Source organism: Lissotriton vulgaris, chromosome 3_1, assembly GCF_964263255.1.
Source record: "Lissotriton vulgaris chromosome 3_1, aLisVul1.2, whole genome shotgun sequence".
NCBI lineage: Eukaryota > Metazoa > Chordata > Amphibia > Caudata > Salamandridae > Lissotriton > Lissotriton vulgaris.
The window spans coordinates 2,089,204,248-2,089,223,066 of record NC_141689.1 but is presented as its reverse complement, the minus strand read 5'-3'; the positions used below and the strand labels follow the sequence as shown (position 1 = coordinate 2,089,223,066).

Genomic DNA, 18,819 nt, shown 5'->3' with positions numbered 1-18,819 from the left:
TATTCTAGTCAGGGTAAGCCAGATACACACCCTAAATTAACCAATGAGCACCCTCTGGTAACTCGCCACAGAGGAGGCAGGCTTAACTTGACACCCAACACTGCCGATGGTGTGGCGGTGCAGCCCCACATAGCAGAGACAACCAGGGGAAAGGGAAAAAATGCTTGGCATGTGGAAAAATGAACCCCTATGCAAGGGTGTGTAAATCGACCCCATGCCAAAGGGGCCCTCGAAAAAAACTGTCAACACAGCTGCTCGTAGAGAATGACAAGGACAATTACGCCCCTGATGGCATGGTGCATGTAATTTATGCGGTAGAACCAACCCAAATGGGCCCACACAGCACCCCACTGCTAAATCACCATCTAAGACCATCCACTCACGGCACCTGTGGATACGGGGGCATCAATCAACATACTGCAGCCAGCACTACACCAATCTCTGCCCACTCTGCTCGAAAGTATATGCATTCTACGTGGCCACATGCCTCCCCTCGCAGGAGTCTTCACTGCTACGATTGCACACCAAGGCCACTCTACGAAGGACAAGAGCTACATTTGCTGGAGACACTTCTAGATATACCTTCCACATATACCTCTATAGCCATCCTTTCACAATGAATACGGACCACGAGCCCCTGATCCCACTATTCAAAGGAACTGTGACGAAATCAGCCCTGTGCAACCCTATCTGGAACCTGGAACGCCATCCCCTCAGGACTTCCAAACCCGACCGAAGCAGCCGAAAGGCCCTGGTGTCCCTGTACCATTTGCAGAGTGAAATCACGGTCACTCCAGAAGGGTACCTGCTGCGTGGATCCCAACTTGTCAAACCATTTAGCCTGGCGCAAAGGAATATAAACATTATACATAGGTTCCACCAAGGGTTGGTCACAACATAAAAATGGCTTCCCACCAAAGTATGGTTACCTGGCCTGGATGACCCAGTTGAGCCGACCATCAGGCAATGTGGCCTTTGCCAAGCAACAGGCTCCCCAGACACCACTCTACCCATCATAACCGAGCCCATCCCTGACATACTCTGGTATTACATCAGCAGCTGATTTGGGGAGCCTCCCTGATTGCGGGAAACTGTTAGAAGTCATTGATAACTTTCCGAATATTGTGAAATGGAGGTGGAAAGGTCAACAGCCGACGAAGAAGTTATACTAAAGCTAGAGAAAATCATGGCTACCCACGTGCAAATCAAAGAACTGTAAAACTGCTATTCGACTGCTATTCGACTGAGCATGTTTCCTAACAGATGACCGAGGTTCGGAGACTTCTGGAGTCCTGTAGTTGTATCCAGTCCTGGTTTTCAGAGTAACCCGCTTCCCGCCGCTTGCTGCTGCTTGCTGTACTGTGCCTTCAGCTTCTTCCAGGCCCCTCCAGCCCCCGTTGCGGTCCCCGTCACAGTCTGCCCCCACCGTCTACCTCCCAGCGGGGGGAGCGGTGGTGAAGTCTGCCGAGGACATCACAGACTGCTGGTATGACTGCAGTGTAGGCTGTGGAGGCGGCGGTTTCAGTGGCGGTTTCAGCCTCGTCAGCTTGCGGTTTGCGGCGTCTCCCTCTCACGGAGAGGAGTAGTGCAGCGAGGTGCAGTGAGCCGCAGACGGGGGCTTCTACAATCAACTAATTGGCTAGCCTGTAGTCCCCTGCCCAATCTGCCAGCCTCTCTTGACTTTTTAGGGCTCATCAGACTCTTGTCCCCCCCCTCCCGGTCCACAGTGCAGTCCACAGTGTGTGACACTCTGAGGTTGAGGCACTTTCTCCTTGCCGGACTCCTGCTTTGGTTTTGCAGTTTCAGTCTGCAGTTTGAGTAGAGCGGGGCGGGACTGTGGAGTGGAGCTGTTGAGTGGAGCTGTTGAGCGTGACAGGACCCCGACAAGAGTTAGCGGCCAGAGGAGCTGGGGCAGAGCGGAGATAAGTCGGGTTGAGCGGGAGTGACAGGTGTTAAATCTTCTGTCCCCGCTCCCGCGGATCTTTTTAAGTCCGGTTGAGCGGATCGGAGTGCAGTTGATAACTCTCGTGTCCCCGCTCCCCGCAGCTTCCACGCCTCCCACTCTTTTGGTTTCGGTCTGTCATTCGTCGTTGGAGTAGTTGGATCTGAGAGCCGCATTGAGCGTCAGAGCTGGGTTGGAGTCCCCGGTCGCCTGCTTCTTGCCTGCCTGCTGCGTATTGCCTGCTGCCTGCTGTGTGGGTTGAACGGCGGATCCCCGGGGGGGCTGAAGCCGTAGCAGGTAGTAGGTAGCGGGAAGTAGGTTGCGCGGCAGTCTTGGGCTGTGGTGAAGGGGGAAGGTGAAGTGTGCAGGTGTGGAGCTGTGAGGTACTGCGAGGAGGGGAAGTGAGCCAGGCGGCCCCCGCACCTGGCGCCCTGAGGTCCTGTGACTGAGTAGGTGAGAAGCGGGTATGCCGGGCGGGCGATTTATGCCCTTGAAGTGCCTGTGAAGTTGGAATCCCATCCTGCCCAGCCCTACCTGCCCTGAACTTGTGCCTCTGTGACTTTGTGTCTCAAAGCAGCTTCAAAGCAGTGCCAATTTGAGTGAGTGGGTAAGAAATGGGAGTCACTCACTGTTTGAGTAATTGAGCAATCTGTGCATGAACTTATGAACTCAGGACTGGAGGCCTAGAGGAGGATTGGAGTGCATGGAGGAGAGCGTGTTTGTATGCGTGCCTGTACCAGTGCTTGTACCAGTGCCACTGCACTTTTACCTGTGCCTGTGCATGTGCCAGTCCCCCGCGACAGGAATTGCTCCTTGTGGTTTGTGGCATAGAAGGTATATTTTCTAGGACCAGAACTGTCTCCAGTTTTAATAGCTGGTCAACCAAATATGCCTGCTCTGTATAGTAGTACACTTACTAGTTCATCCCATGCTGCTGATTTATTAGAACTTTCTGTTGAAAGGATATCAAGAGTATCATTGGATAAGGGGGTAGAGAACATTATGAATTAATTTGAGAATGTGCGGATGGGGGAACTTTGGAGATTTTTTACTGGTTAGAGAGAATTCTCTCCGCAATTTTATCCTTGTTAGAAAAAAGCACAATAAATACTAATCAAATATTGGAAGGCCTCTCACCCATACTGATAGTGGTCCAAGAACTTAATCAGATCAAGCAAGCCATAAAGAATTTGGAAAAGGTTCCTGAAGTACACAGTCATTTATGTCAACCAAGTAATATGATGCCAAAAAATTTTACTAAATTTGTGGACAGAGAAACGAAAGAAATTAATGTGGGATCTAAAAGTGTCTCACTTAGAGGTAGTCCAATTGTAAGTTTACCCCCAGTTAAACTCCATGAGAGTGCACAGCTTACAAGTCAAGGGGAAAAATTAAATTTAAACGTATCCCCAGTAACTCCCCCATTACTATTTTTAAGCCTACAGTTAACTGAAGATTTAGCAAATACCTCAGATAGTGTAACCTTAGGGGAGGTCCCAGTATTGAGTGAAGGCAACTTCAGAATTGGTCGAAGGGGTAAGAAGAAGACTAGGAATCGACGTATCCCTAAATGAAAATAGAAAAAATTGTGGTTCCTTCCAGTAAGTGAGGAAGTAAATAATACAAAATCTCCTCCTAGTAGAAAGGACACAGGGGCAATTCATATTGAATACGGGTCAAAAGACTGGGCAAGAAAATGATAATCAGTCGATCTGTTCGAACCTGGTGTTGATCGCCCCACAGTGTCAAGAGGTCCAGGAAGAAATTGGGATAAACTTTGAGATAAGTAGAGACCCCATATTAGGAAATGTAACGGAAAATGTATGTGAACCGGTAATCGACCGATATGTAGCTTCAGGAGGTGCCGCACTCCATCCCGGTGGGCATGATGCTTTCCCAGAAAGGTTTGATTCCAGCTAGGGGGCAGTTGGGGTGGGGGACCTGTTCACAGTTTTTAACAGTAAAGGGGGCAAGTTAGAGGAAGACTCAGTCTTAGGGCAGCCTGGTATTAGACCAATAAGGAATATTGGTCCAGGAGTCGGGCAAGTGAGCAGCACCTTAATTTTTGTCTCCCTGTTCGAAACTGAACCAATGTTATTGAATAGAAGTGCCCTCCTACAGATGTTAACAGAAATAAAGGATTTGGGATTAATAACCAGTAAAGATATTGAGACGTCCTACTTAGACTGGAGGAGCGCTCCCCAAGCACTAGAGCTACATTTTCATCAGGAGTAGTGTCAGCACTGGTTATAGCTAATGCGGACTGGTTTAGGAAAAGAGGTATGGATATGATCCCTAGTGTACCCCCTTGCCGAGTTCCATCAGAAAGCTTAGGAACGATTCATCAGATGCAAGGGTATGGGTTCTCTAAAGTTAGGGGTGTAAATATCCCCATAAACCTTAAAGATATCGAAATAACATTGGGAAGAAACCCAGGAGATAGAAAAATTAACATTTTAGCACCAGAAGTCCGATGCCCCCCTAGTCCCTATGAGGAGGATGAGGTAGCAAAGTGAAGTTGAGTCGCAGGTACCTTGAATGGGTCAAAAACATCTACCTTAAATCCTACAGTGTGGGGTAGCCAATTGGAAAACATCCTATCCTGGAATGTGGCGAGGGTAGGAAAATCGTGTTATAAGCTTAAATCATTATTAGAATTAGACCCCAAAATAATTTGCCTCCAGGAAATGTGGATGGGGGAGGAGTTTCAGTTTGAGAATTGTTATGTGTACTGTAGTACAGCAAAAAAATCTGTAAAAGGGCATGCAAGTAGAGATTTAGCTATTTTACTTAGCTGTGACATAGTATGAGATCCTGTGATGTATAAGCATCCATCAAAATGCTGTATTGGAGCAAAATTGAGGATAGCTGAAGATAAGTAAAAAAGAGGTGGGGGAGGGCCTAAGGGATTTTTAAAGACCAGACAAAGACACATTCCCTAACTGAATGCAAAAAAACATAAGAGTGTCAGAGGGTCTACAAAGTCTATGTGTGGTTCATTTAACTAATAGAGCGGTGTCAACTCATCTACCAGTGATAGAAAACATTGGTGGATACCAGTGATCACTCACAGGATATCCATCAGTCACCACTCGGAACCGCCAAGTCACTTGGTTCTTAGGAGGTTATACCAACTGACCTCCCATCTGAACCAGTGGTGTACCAATTCTCGTGGCCAACAGGAATGCCAAATGATGAAGGGCGGTTCCGAGTGGTGACTGATAGCTGAAGATAACCTGGGGCAAGCAATTTTTCTTTTACTGGTAAACGTGTATATTCCCCCAGGGAGAGCGTTAAACGTACTGGTCAACTCTATCTGTACTTTTGTGCAAGGGTTAAGTAATAATGAAGAATGCTCACGTATAATGATGGTGGGTGATTTTAACACCAAATTATCCAATAGGACAGTTATGTACTGGAGGAGATATGGGCTAGCTCAGATTCTGTACTGCCGGTCCATCTAAGGTCAGATAAACGAGGCCTCTTACTTTTGCAAATTTTTAGAAGCATAGACCTTGTAACCGAGGACTCCCCCGCAGCTTATATCTTCCGGGGGGCACATGGTCACTCTTTAATCAATTATATGGCAGTTTCTCTTCAATTATTTAATGTATGTACACAATTTAAGGTATCTGCCACAAATATGAGTGACAATAATATTTTAGTTGTAAAAATGGACATACAAATTGAGAAGCCTGAACTTTGGAATCAGAGGGATCAAAAGGTCTCTTATAATCGTAATAATGGGCTTACTTGCTGGTCAAATAATTTGCTTCCAAATTTTAAGAGGGTCTTTGAAAATACAGCCTTTATTCCCAGTCAAGAAACAACGGTTCAGAGGACCGAGAGAGTCTTAGCTGCTATTAGAACTTTTGGAAGAAAGAAGCAAGTTTTTAGTTCTACTCCATTAGTAATAATACCATGGGAAATTTAAAACTTTAATTGGGAAGTTAAGGGTTTAATTAGAGACTAATTTAGGGTGCCCATGACACAAAGGCAGAGAGAAATAAGTAGGATGAAACCGGTACAGAAAAGGAAAATAACATCGGACCGAAGGAGGGCTGAAGACAAAAAATGGGTTAGACTCCAAGAGGTGGCTCTGTCCGGGGATACTAGGAAGTATTGGGTACTGATATCAAAATTCTGTGATAGCAGAGAGAAGTCAAAACCTATTTTAATCCCAGAAGCAGAATGGTCCATGTATATTTCCCAGCACTATGCTTTAAATCTCATAGTTGGACAGAACCAAGGGGTTAGTACTACTCCAACTACGGGGGCGATTATAATGCACCATCATGCATGGAGATTGAGGGTTACATTAAAGGGGCAAGATATTCCAGCGCAATGGGCCCAGATGATGTACCAGTAGCCACAATAAAACAGGATTGTGAAGAATGGGCAAAGTTTTTGCATCCGTTGTTTGTCAATTGTTATACCTACGGTGATATTCCACAATCCTGGAAGGGAAGTATACTAGTTCCGCTATATAAAAAGGGACCAAAATATTCTCCGACCAGTTTTAGACAAATTTCGCTCCTGGATGCAACCGGGAAACTGTTTGCAAAGAGTATTCTCACTCATCTTCAAGAGTGGGCATTTGGAAATAATTATATCCCTTTGGAACAAACAGGATTTCGTAAGAATAGTGGCACACTGGATAATATCTCCATTCTGCAAACTTTAACTGAAAAATATCCAGTAAGTCGTGGTGTGCTGTTATACTCGACTTTTATAGATTTCTCCATAGTATTCGACAGGGTAGATCAGGGGAAGCTGTGGAGAATTTTGGTCACTATGGGGATACTAGGGAATCTTTTAAGATTAATAATTGCTCTTCACTCTTCTACCTGGACTAAGGTATTATTGGGAGGAACACAAGGTTTTTCGAAGAAAATAGTAACCAACAATGGGTTGAAGCAAGGGTGCCTTCTGGCCCCTTTACTCTTTTCCATCTACATTAATTATTTGCCAAGAAGAGTGGGGTTTAGTAAAGGGGATCCCCCTAAATTAGGAAACTTAGAGTTGAGCTTTCTGCTATGTGCAGATGATGCAATAATGGATTTAACTCCAATCGAACTGCAAAGACGACTTGCTGAGCTAATTAGGTAGACAGAAGAGTATTATCTAAAAATAAATATTTTAAAAAGCAAAGTTATGAATTTTAGTTACCAAGGATGTAAGGTCAGAAAAATGTGAACTGGTTCCTGGGAAAAGAAAAATTGGAATTAGTAAAATTGTATTCATACTTAGGAAAAATATTTATAAATAGGTGTTCAGCTAATAGACATATGGACCACTGCAAAGGGAAAGCGATTTCACAAGCCTTTGCAATTAATCGTCTGTACACACACTGTGGGAAAAGACATTTCTCACATATTATTTCGGTCTACAAAATAAAGATCCCACCAACCCTGAGCTACGCCAGTGAAATAACAGATGTACAAGAGTGGGCCAAATTCGAGAAAGTGGAAGGACAAATCTGGCGCCAAATATGTAGTTTGAATCGCGCGGTACCGAATGCAGCACTTAGGCTCAAATTTGGTCTTCTTCCTACATATGTGCTATCAATGGCCGCGTGCTTAAGATGGTGTAATGCACTGATAAATAGCTCTGAGAATTTGCTACGGATAGCACTGTACAGAGAAATATTTGTAAATATGAAGGAAAAAAGTGCTATTTTTAGGAATAATTTAAAAGCATTATTAATGTTTGGTTTAGATGTGGATGGGGTGGTGGTTCTTTGTAAAAGGACTTTGAAAATGATAATTCAGAAAACAATTAACAGGGTTTCTCATGAAAGAGATATTAAAATGTGTTCTGAGAATAGAAACATTGATTGTATTGTCAAAAAATCCCCAACCTTATGTTTTATGGAATCTTAAACATGGAGTGTGCAGGGTGATTTTGCTACTGAGATTGAATTTACTCCCCCTAAGAATTGTAACAGGAACTTGGGAGGGTATTCCTAGACATGAAAGGTATTGTCACTTATGTAATTCCTGTATACAAGATTTGAATCATGTTTTATTTGTTTGTCCTGCATTATGATCAATACGTCGTAGATATTTAAGGAATTGTTTTTTAAAGTATAATATCGCTACAGCAGAAGAGGTCCGCCCATCTGAACTGATGTGTTTTAAAATGTTTAGCTTTTTTAAACATTTTCTAAACATATATTATGGTCGTAAAGATCTTCTTAATACGTATATACAGAGCACTTGCACTTTATCTTGACCTTTTGGTCTTTGTGACCGATTTATTATGTTTACAGTTAAGCATGTGCACTTTTACAAACTTTTTGTGCTGCTAGTTACTTGCTAGTAAAGATCTTCTTAATAGGCATGTATAGATCACTTACTCTTTTTCTTGACCTTCCGGTCTTTATGATCGATTTATTATGTTTACAATTAAGCATGTGCACTTTTTCAAACTTTCTCCTTTGCTAGTTACTCACCTTTAGGATCCCAAGCACTTTACAAAATTTGTTCTGCTGCTAAATCATCATGTATTAGACAATTTTTGCCCGATTTACTAGGTTTGGAATTAAGCATGGGCACTATTATAAACTTTTTTCTCCTTCAGTTACTTATCCTCTAGGATCACAAGCACCTTACTAAATCCTTGTTTTGCTGCTAAACTATTGTGTACTTTATACTAAAAAAAGGAGAGTTATGGTATTGAACTACTTTGCGCCGTTACTATACTGCTGGTTATACAGTACAGTTTAGTGAATAGATAAATTATCCTTTTACACATCTAGCGAATTTTAAATCTTTGTATTTTATAATACGTTTTAATACTGAATGTTTTAGGATAGTATTAGATTAGAAATTCATATAAATCCGAAAGAATTCATGTATGACAATCTGATTACCTAAGGTTCACCCCTTCTTGCACTGGAAAACCTCAAGGTCGACTGTTACTGTTATGCTCATCCGTGTTTTTAGTTGAAATGACAATATGAATTTGCATTCGTAATTTTTGTGGAATTAAATGTGTTTTTAAGATGTATTTTTATGTGGAATTCTGCGGAATTCCAAATCATAATAAACAAAAAATTGAATTGACAATGGATCACACTTCAATGGGCAGGGCATTGCAAGCTACCCCTGCTTCCAAGGAATCAAACATCAAAATCACCTTTCGGTGATCCCAGGCAAATGGGGAAGTGGAGAGGTTCATGAGGACTATCATCAAGATAATCCACATTGCCCAAGCAGAACAGTGTGTCAAGAAAGTCATTTACATTTTTCAAAAAGACTATAGCCTGACCCCTCCCCCCTCCGAACCACTACCGAAGTGGCCCCCAGCATTCTCTGCTTTGCAGGCAGGTTACAGATGCACAAAACACGCTCAAGGAGTCCTAACAGGGTACCCTACAACAAACTCAAACTATATGTATCTAAAAACGGATCATCCCCAAGGTGGTAAGAGAGGGATGCCCATCAGTCACCACACGGAACCGCCCTTCATCATTTGGGATTCCACCAAGACCACTGCTGGGATAGCCAAACAACTATCACGGTCGGGGGTCCAGATGTAAGAAGGAGCTCCACTGCCGATAAGTAAGGTCTAACTAAGGTCTTGCTACTCAAGTTCTGAGGATTTTAATGTCAAAACTAGGGTACTGATGTTGCAGTGCTCAAAAAGTGTGAAAAATTAGATAAGTAAAAAGGATAAGTGAATATAAAATAGGATAGGGGGGTACTTATAACTTTATTCAGGTGTTACCCAACCTTAATTAAAAAGTAGTTGTCAGTGACAGTCAAAAATATACAGACTGTCTAGGATGTTCTAAGTGGTCGACATGTTTCAGCAAACTAATGAAAGTTCGTCGTTGCTTTCTTCAGGACCATATTTACTAATAGCTACTGCAAATAAGTGATAGTGAATACAAATAAGTGCTCAAAATCAAAATAAGATACAGAGATCACCCGATATCACTAGGTGTGCAGCTTCCTCTTAACAAGTTATTCTGAAAAAGAGGAAAGAGAAAAGTTTGAAGGTTGCAGCCAAGGTACCCCTGATGAGAAACCGGCGTAACATTACAATCATAATTATGACTAATAATTAGTATCACTAAAGTATACTGGATGCCTCTAACCATGAAGTGCATACATATTATCATTGGGCCTAATCTGATGACTGCCAATGAAGTGTTTTAAAACCTCTTACCATCTTTGTAAGAGGTATAGACCTCACCCCACCTGGCCACGGCTCAGGAAAGAGGAGAAGCACCGCTCTGTGATAGAAAGAGATAAAAATGTCACAGCATTATTATATTCAACCTATTGTTTTGCTTGAAAAAATCGAGGTAGCGCACAGCAAACCATGGACTCACTCACTCTCAGTCTGCATACTTATAGTCGACTAAAATAGTATGTTTCTCGAGCTGAACGATGCAGCAAAAGAGCCTTCATGTTGTTATTATCGCTCCTTCTGTCTCCATTAAAACGAGGCCCAACCGAAGTTTAAACACCTGTAAACACAGGCAAAGTGCACCCTCTCATAAGGCTTGACTACCTGTAAAGCCCGTATTTTTAGCCGAGTGAACGCCATTAAAGTAGCGTAAAACCCAAACAAATTACGTGTAGCTCATGCGAAAGGCAAGTTGTCTAAGCCTCGCAGATGGCACACGCATTCCTACACACGTACTGCGTGCACTTCTGTACATAGCAAAAAACACTCGCAAAGCCGTCAGACGAACCGGCAGCCATTCCCTACCTGTCCGTCGGTACTTCAGCGTCGGCATCCAAGTCGATCGGGGAGGTACCGTCGGGCGGCCAAGCTGAGTATTATATCGTGCCCCCTGATTGGCTCAAGACCGATCACATGGGGCAGTTCCATCAACAAATTGTAACCTGACTTCTGATTGGCCACCAGTCTGTTCGGCTGAGCCTATCAGAATGCTATGTTTATCCAGGTCACTCTGGTAATCGTAAGTTTTTAACGTGTTATGGAGATTATGAATAGCTTTGTTGAAAAAGATCTCCAAGTGCAAATACAAAGATTCGAAAAGTCTGTCTCTATGAAGCTTAGCTTCATAGCGATGCTTAAAAATGAGTGTTTATAATTTGGTACAATTATTCGACTACCGAGATGCTCTCCTGTCTTAAACATCGTGAACGGTAACTTTTCTATCTGTGTATACTGAGAGACAGACTTTTCGTATCTTAGTATTTGCACTTGGAGATCTTTTGGAACTGCCCCAAGTGATCGGTCTTGAGCCAATCAGGGGACGCGATATAATACTCAGCTTGGCCGCCCGACGGTACCTCCCCGATCGGCTTAGATGCCGACGCTGAAGTACCGACGGACAGGTAGGGAATGGCTGCCGGTTCGTCTGACGGCTTTGCAAGTGTTTTTTGCTGTGTACAGAAGTGCGCGCGGTACGTGTGTGGGAATGCGTGTGCCATCTGCGAGGCTTAGACAACTTGCCTTTCGCATGAGCTACACGCCATTTGTTTGGGTTTTACGCTACTTTAATGGCGTTCACTCGGCTAAAAATACGGGCTTTACAGGTAGTCAAGCCTTATGAGAGGGTGCACTTTGCCTGTGTTTACAGGTGTTTAAACTTCGGTTGGGCCTCGTTTCAATGGAGACAGAAGGAGCGATAATAACAACATGAATGCTCTTTTGCTCCATCGTTCAGCTTGAGAAACATACTATTTTAGTCGACTATAAGTATGCAGACTGAGAGTGAGTGAGTCCATGGTTTGCTGTGCGCTACCTCAATTTTTTCGAGCAAAACAATAGGTTGAGTATAATAATGCTGTGACATTCTTATCTCTTTCTATCACAGAGCGGTGCTTCTCCTCTTTCCTGAGCCGTGGCCAGGTGGGGTGAGGTCTATACCTCTTACAAAGATGGTAAGAGGTTTTAAAACACTTCATTGGCAGTCATCAGATTAGGCCCAATGATAATATGTATGCACTTCATGGTTAAAGGCATCCAGTATACTTTAGTGATACTAATTATTAGTCATAATTATGATTTTAATGTTACGCCGGTTTCTCATCAGGGGTACCTTGGCTGCAACTTTCAAACTTTTCTCTTTCCTCTTTTTCAGAATAACTTGTTAAGAGGAAGGTGAACACCTAGTGATATCAGGTGATCTCTGTATCTTATTTTGATTTTGAGCACCTATTTGTATTCACTATCACTTATTTGCAGTAGCTATTAGTAAATATGGTCCTGAAGAAAGCAACAACGAACCTGTCATTAGTTTGCTGAAACATGTCGACCACTTAGAACATCCTAGACAGTCTGTATATTTTTGACTGTCACTGACAACTACTTTTTAACATTGGAAAGTTGGGTAACACCTGAATAAAGTTATAAATACCCCCCTATCCTATTTTATATTCACTTATCCTTTTTACTTATCTAATTTTTCACATTTTTTGAGCACTGCAACATCAGTCCCCTAGTTTTGACATTAAAATCCTCAGAACTTGAGTAGCAAGACCTTAATTAGACCTTACTTATCGGCAGTGGAGCTCCTTCTTACATCTGGACCCCCGACCGTGATAGTTGTTTGGCTATCCCAGCAGTGGTCTTGGTGGAATCCCAAATGATGAAGGGCGGTTCCGTGTGGTGACTGATGGGCATCCCTCTCTTACCAACTTGGGGATGATCCGTTTTTAGATACATATAGTTTGAGTTTGCTGTAGGGTACCCTGTTAGGACTCCTTGAGCGTGTTTTGGGCATTAGACCCTCCGATATATATGTTGTTGTATGATTGTAGGGAACATATTGGAGCCTGGTCTTTAAAATTCCCTTTGGTCCTAATTAACTGTTATTGCCTGGCAGGTTACAGATGCCATCCGGCACCACCCCATGTAGGTAGAGGTGGCCCAGCCGCACATCTATGTGACCCCATGGCAACTAGCTCAAAATCAGCAAATACCCCGATGACGAGGAGCTAAACCTTCCACCTTATAAGTAAGGGAATGGGTGTTTATGAAAGATTGTCACCCTGGTAGTAAGTTCCCACTCCCTGGTGTTCACTCTGATCCGTGGAACCATTGGTGACAGCAGCAAGAGGCACAGAGACTGTTCCCCAAAATGCCTCTTGGTTCAAAAGTTTCCATGTGGCCCCAGAGAGCTATGGCAAGCCTGTGGACATGGACACTTCAGCCGACAATCCCGCTCTAGAGCCCACAAGCCAGGATGAGGAAAATTAACCACTTATAGCAGGGCCGGCGCTAGGCATGGGCATTGTGGGCAGCTGTCCGGGGCCCTGCGATCAGCTCAAAGAAATGGAGCCCGGCTTCCATTTGAAAAGCTGCCTTACAGAGTCAGCCCACCTGCTCCTCCTGTGCCGCCTCACCCAGCTGATGACAACAATTATGCATTTTGTAAATGAGGTGTCTTAACCTTGCAGGTCTAAAGGCTTGGTAATATGCCTGGGGTTGGGGTGTGGGAGGATGGAAAGAATGGGTGGGGGAATTGGGACAGCAACAAGGCTAGCAATTGTGTTGGCTGACAAGGACAAGGGTGGGGCGTCTCTGCTAAAACGGTGCCATGTAGCCTTGTCTACCCTTTTTTGTTTTGCATTTCCACGCAACAAATACTCTGCACTGCCAACATCTCCTTCCACATGTACACCAGTGATACTCAGATATACATCAAAATCTCATCTCTAGAGGACATTAACTGTTCGCATGAGGCTCTGAAGTTGACTGTTCAATGGCTCTCCATCAACCAGCTCAAACTGAATGCACAAAAAACAGAGTTCCTTCTCATCTGCCCCCCTAAAAACACTACTGACATCCTAGAATGGACTGACTCGATCACAGCATTTAATTGCACACCGACCAAAGTGGAATCTGTCCAATCTCTCGGCATAACCCTGGACTGCAACCTCAATATGCTTGACCACATGAACTCGATGGCCAAAACTACCAGGTTCCACCTGAGCTACTTGAGGAAACTAAACCCTTCCTTGAAGCTTCAGACCTAAACACCGCAGTTCAGGAGTTAGTTATCTCCTGAATAGAATACGGCTGCTTAACCCTATCTGGCCTACTCAAGATTTCCACAGCCCCCCTAAAAGCTTGCCTCAACGCCACAGCAAGAGTCTTAACAGGCTCAAAAAATTTGACCACATCTCACATCTCTGAAGTTGCTGAACTGGCTTCTTTTTGAAGCCAGAATCCAACTCAAACTGGCCTGTATCACACACAAAGCACTATATACGAATTCCAGTGCATATTTCGTCCAGAAAATCTTGGTATCTGGGGGAGTCAGAAACTCCCGGTCCACCAGAGACCTTGTGCTCCAACCACCTCGCTTCCGTAAAGAAAGAACGTATAACCGTGCCTTCTCTGGAGCTGCACCAAGAATCTGGAACTTGCTGCCGTCCTCCATCGAAAGAATACTTTCTCTGTCAATCTTTAAAAAGGAAGCTAAAACCTCCCATAATTCTCTTTCATCGTGAACACCGATTTGCTGCATTGCTTTTGTTCTTTTGCAAAATTTCTTGCCTGCTTGGTTGCTCCTATTCTTTGTACTGATTTATTACTCCCTCAAATGTAATTGATGGTTCTCTCTGCATTTTGCTGAAAAGCGCCCCTCATATGTAATTGTTTGTTTTCTCTTCTTTTTTGCTGACATTTCGCTCCTCTGATTATTGTATATACCCCGATTATGTCCAAATATAGTCACTTCCTTCTATCCATATCTATTGCCTGTGTCAAACTTGTATACAACGTGTTATCCCTGTAAAGTGCTCTGATACTCTAATGGGTCACGTTCATGCTCTATAAAACCTTTTAAAAAAATTATGAAAAAATAGCCTCTTTGTTTCCAGGGTCAGCTGGAAATGAATGGGTGAGGAGAGGTGAGTTAATGGAGGAGGGAGAAGCCATGGCTGGGCAATATTAGTGAGCAAAGCACCACATCGCTTCTAAGCCTAGTACAGTTTTGTCAATATTCCCAGGTTTATGCGTGATGTGCTGCTTCAGTCCAGGTTTTTTCTTGGACTTCTGGGACTTGTAGTATTGTTTATTCTATTATAAAACAGGACTATAAGTTCCAGAACTCAAAGGAAAAAACCCTGGCCTGGAGTAGCTCATCACGCATGGACCAGGGAACCTTAGCATCTATGCCAAGAGGAGGTGGCCCCCACTTCCCTGGGCCTAGAAGTGTGGATCGGGCCACAAGGCTAAGGTGTGAAACCTTCTTCTCAGGGCCTCACGGCCATTATGCATACTGTGAGGCCCAGAGTGGGGGGGGGGGTTGGACTGCCCTGGGCCGTGCAGTCATTATTTATGAATGGGAGACTCAGGGTAAGGGGACCCCTCTCCTGGAATTGCAGCCCTAGAGTATGGCTGCACAGCAGCAACTTTTTCATTAGAGCATGGGAGTATTGCCCCTCGCCATCGCCACACGCATTACCGTTTATTTAAAATATCTATTGCTTTATAAAATTATTTCATGCAATCCAGCTCGGCTGGCATTGCGTTAAGCATATGTTGTGTTTCACTTCTGGGCAGGGCGTGGCAGGCAGCAGGTATTACCATTATAAGGTTATGTGTGCAAGTCTGGTTGGACAGGTTTCTTAGGGTGGCCAACTAGACATGCGCACTTTAGTCCTCCTGAGCCGGTGCTGTTAAGGAGCTGGGGGTAACAGAGTACAGCGCCCCTGGTCTCCTTTGGAGTGCTGGGTTCAGCTGCTCCCACCAATCCGTGTACTGTTCTCAAGCTATTTACTATTAAAATAGAAGATAGATTGAGAAGCTTGGTATCGGTGGTACTGCGTTAAAGTGGCTAGCCTCCTTTCTAGAGGACAGATGTCAGGAAGTCTGAACTCCTCACTATGCCGCTACCATTCCAAATTTGAAAGTGGGGGTCCTGCAGGGCTCTACACTGAGCTCTACACTTTTTTATTATGTATAAGACCACACTAGCATAATTGGCGGAAGCATACAGGGCTAAAATAATTTTGTACGCCGAGGACACCAGCTGCTCTTAACCTGTGAAAAAGGGGCAGACTTTGAGGGGGAGAGGATTAGTAGGTGCTTCTCCAGGGTGTTCAACTGGCTGGTGAGGAATCAATTGGGACAGAAATCTAAGGGTCTCTTGCGTGTTTGCAGGCACGGCTCGTGCAGGTAAGAGCAGTTGGGCCGTGGGGGGGGGGGGGAGGATTCGACAGAAGACGACGAGGTAAAGTTAATTTTTAAAAAGTTAAAACCATTTACCTTGCGGTTGCCGCATCAACGATGCGGGGATCGCAAAGTAAGGGGTTTTCATTTTGTTTACATGAAAGTTTACCTCGTTGTCTGTCGATTACCCCCTCCACCACACCGCTCTTACCAGCACGAGCTGCGCCTGCTGGTCTGAATGTTTTTCCTGAGCGCAGGCTGGTACTCACTACATGAGGGAATAGACATGCGGGCTGAGCTGGAGGTTCTGTAGGTTGAGGCAGGCAGGAGCACGAGAAAGACTCTCCATCCAGCAGCACACCATCTGGCTCTACTATCTCTGAATAGGAATGCTTAGACCGGTTAGTCAAAATGTTTGTTTTACCATAGATAGTTTGTAAAATAGATCGAGTGATTCATAAGCTACTGCTTGGTGAGGCCAGCTTTGTGCATTTTTCTACAGTAAAGTGACTGCGAGAACCCCACCAAAGGCAGCGCTAATGGTTTTTGTACAACTAGAATTTTGAACGCACATATTTGAAAGTGCTTTCATAGGGGAAATTGAAGGAAAACAGTTTTGGTGAACAAAATGTTTGCCTAAGATCACACAGTTAAGGGGGGAATCTCTGATTTATCCACGTTTTCTGGTTTCACTTAGTACAAATCAGCTGGTAATTAGTCATTCCTTATGTTAAGGCTTTGGTTTTTACCTCTTTGTACATTTCTCTGCAGAATTTATAAAGTGACTGCGAGAACTTGATCCAAAGGCAGCGCTTATTGGGTATCTAGGAGTCTTTCCTTGTGTTCCCAGTCACCTTCCTCCCCACCATTTTGCTTGTGAGTTTGTGATTGTTCTGCTGGACAATGCATCATTTTACCCATTAAAAAATGAGCACAGAAAATGGTTATTGGCAACCCAAAAAAAGACAGTCCACCCCTAACGTACCCCGCTTGCTCTCCAGCACCCCCCCATAAATCAAGCCCAGCTTCACCAATCTTAACCTTCACAAGCCACCACTGCTGTACAGCCCACAGGATGAAACACTTCCCCCTGTGCTTTGCAGCCATTGAGTTTAATGGAACTGAGGAACTAGGTTTGCGTCCTGGTGCCTGTTGACCATCCTGTGATTCTGGGCAGATCACTTAATTTCCCCATGCCCGAAAAAAATGAATATATTATTTTGTAATGGAACTGGTGATCATGTAAAGCTCTCCAATGCCTTAGGACTGAGTTTGGGTAATATATTACTGCCAATCACCTCACGTCGTGGAACTGTGAGTCATGCCTGACTTTGCTTCCACAGTCCATGAAACGCAGCGGTGCAGAGTTTTAAATTTGTGGGTGCATTTGCTGTGTAGGCAGTCCAGAGGAGTTCCATAAGCGCTGGAAGTAGGGGTGAATGGGGTGCTACAGCACCCCCAAAATAACCCTACTGTTGTTCCAAAGGTGGAGGAGCAATACATTATTTATTTTATCTTGTTACATTTGCTGTATGTGTTCACTTCTGGGTCTGCAGTGCAGTGCACCTTACCCTGCCCGTTTACCCCATTACAATACAGTATGCTGTTAAAACAGAAAGTGGGGGAGAGGCTTTAAAGAAGCGAGAACTCTAAGGAGCTAAGTGGATGGGAAAAGCAATGGAGGGAAAATGGGAGACAAGATGTTGGAGGGAGGCTGAGAGAGAAGAGCAAAGGGGATAATGGAGAGAAGTGAATAACAGCAACACACGAGGAAGTGAATATGAGGAAATAGTAGAGATGGAGGGAATGCGTATGCATAGACAAGTAGGAGTAGAGGAAAAGTGTAAAGAACTCCACTGGGAGGGGACTGAGTGCGTGGGAAGGGCAAAAGAAAGGAAGCTTTTGTACAGTCCTGCCTTTTACTGAATGTTGATCCTAGGGCCAGGCAGTCATAATGTATTGCTCCGAAGCCCAGGCAAAGCGCCCTTTCCCTTGGAACTTGCAGCCCTGGTTGATGGGTGCCAAACCCAAAAGAGAGGGACCCCTACACTAGGCCTCATTGCAGACATCATCCATCACTGTGAGGCCTAGAGGAGGAGGGTCCTCTCCTTGGCCTCATAGTGCTACATTATGACTGCAAGGTCCAGAGCAGGTAAAAGCATTCACTAAAAGGCAGCACTGAACCAAAGCAAGGTGAGCTGCATACACCCAGGGTCAGGGCTGTCAGTGAGGCAGGTTGCTCTGGGTATCAGGCCCCTCAGTAATGAAAATCTGACTTTGAAAGATATTCATATTGATCTTTACTTTGATATCCTTCACAGGGCAAAACACTGGTGGATACCCCACGGTCATGCCAGTGAGATTGTTCCTATTTACATTTCACCCATGCTTTCTAAGAGTTGTACATTGTTCTTGGATTTAGTTGTAATGTGTTTTTTTTAACGCAGCATATCAGTCTTGTCTGAGTGAGCTCATGTTGTGAGTGGGTGTTTGTAGTGGACCATGCTTGAGTGCGCTGGAGTGGAGTATGAAGGCTGTGGGGAGTTCTCAAAAAGGACTACCTGCTGGTCGCAAATGTGTTAAAAAATACTTGAATACCTTCTCATTCAATCATGCTAGGCCCTTTTACATAGCATACAAAGCAGTAGCCACATGGATTTGGATTACCAGACACCCAAGGCATTCATCCTTGAGTGTGCCACCATAGCCTTGAAGGAGAACTTTTTCTCATATAAAGGACAGCTCTTTCTTCAAAGCATGGGTACTTC

The 18,819-nt window shown here is 44.1% G+C and overlaps 1 protein-coding gene across 1 annotated transcript in view; it reads right to left on the bottom strand.

Annotated features, from left to right (window-relative positions):
- PDCL2 (phosducin like 2) overlaps window positions 1-18,403 on the bottom strand; it is a 253,884-nt gene extending 235,481 nt beyond the window's left edge. Inside the window, exon 1 of the mRNA XM_086963873.1 lies at window positions 18,356-18,403. Within this exon, the coding sequence (XP_086819999.1) occupies window positions 18,356-18,403 (48 nt within the window). The remainder of the gene's footprint in view (window positions 1-18,355) is intronic.
- Between the last annotated feature and the right edge of the window lie 416 nt (window positions 18,404-18,819).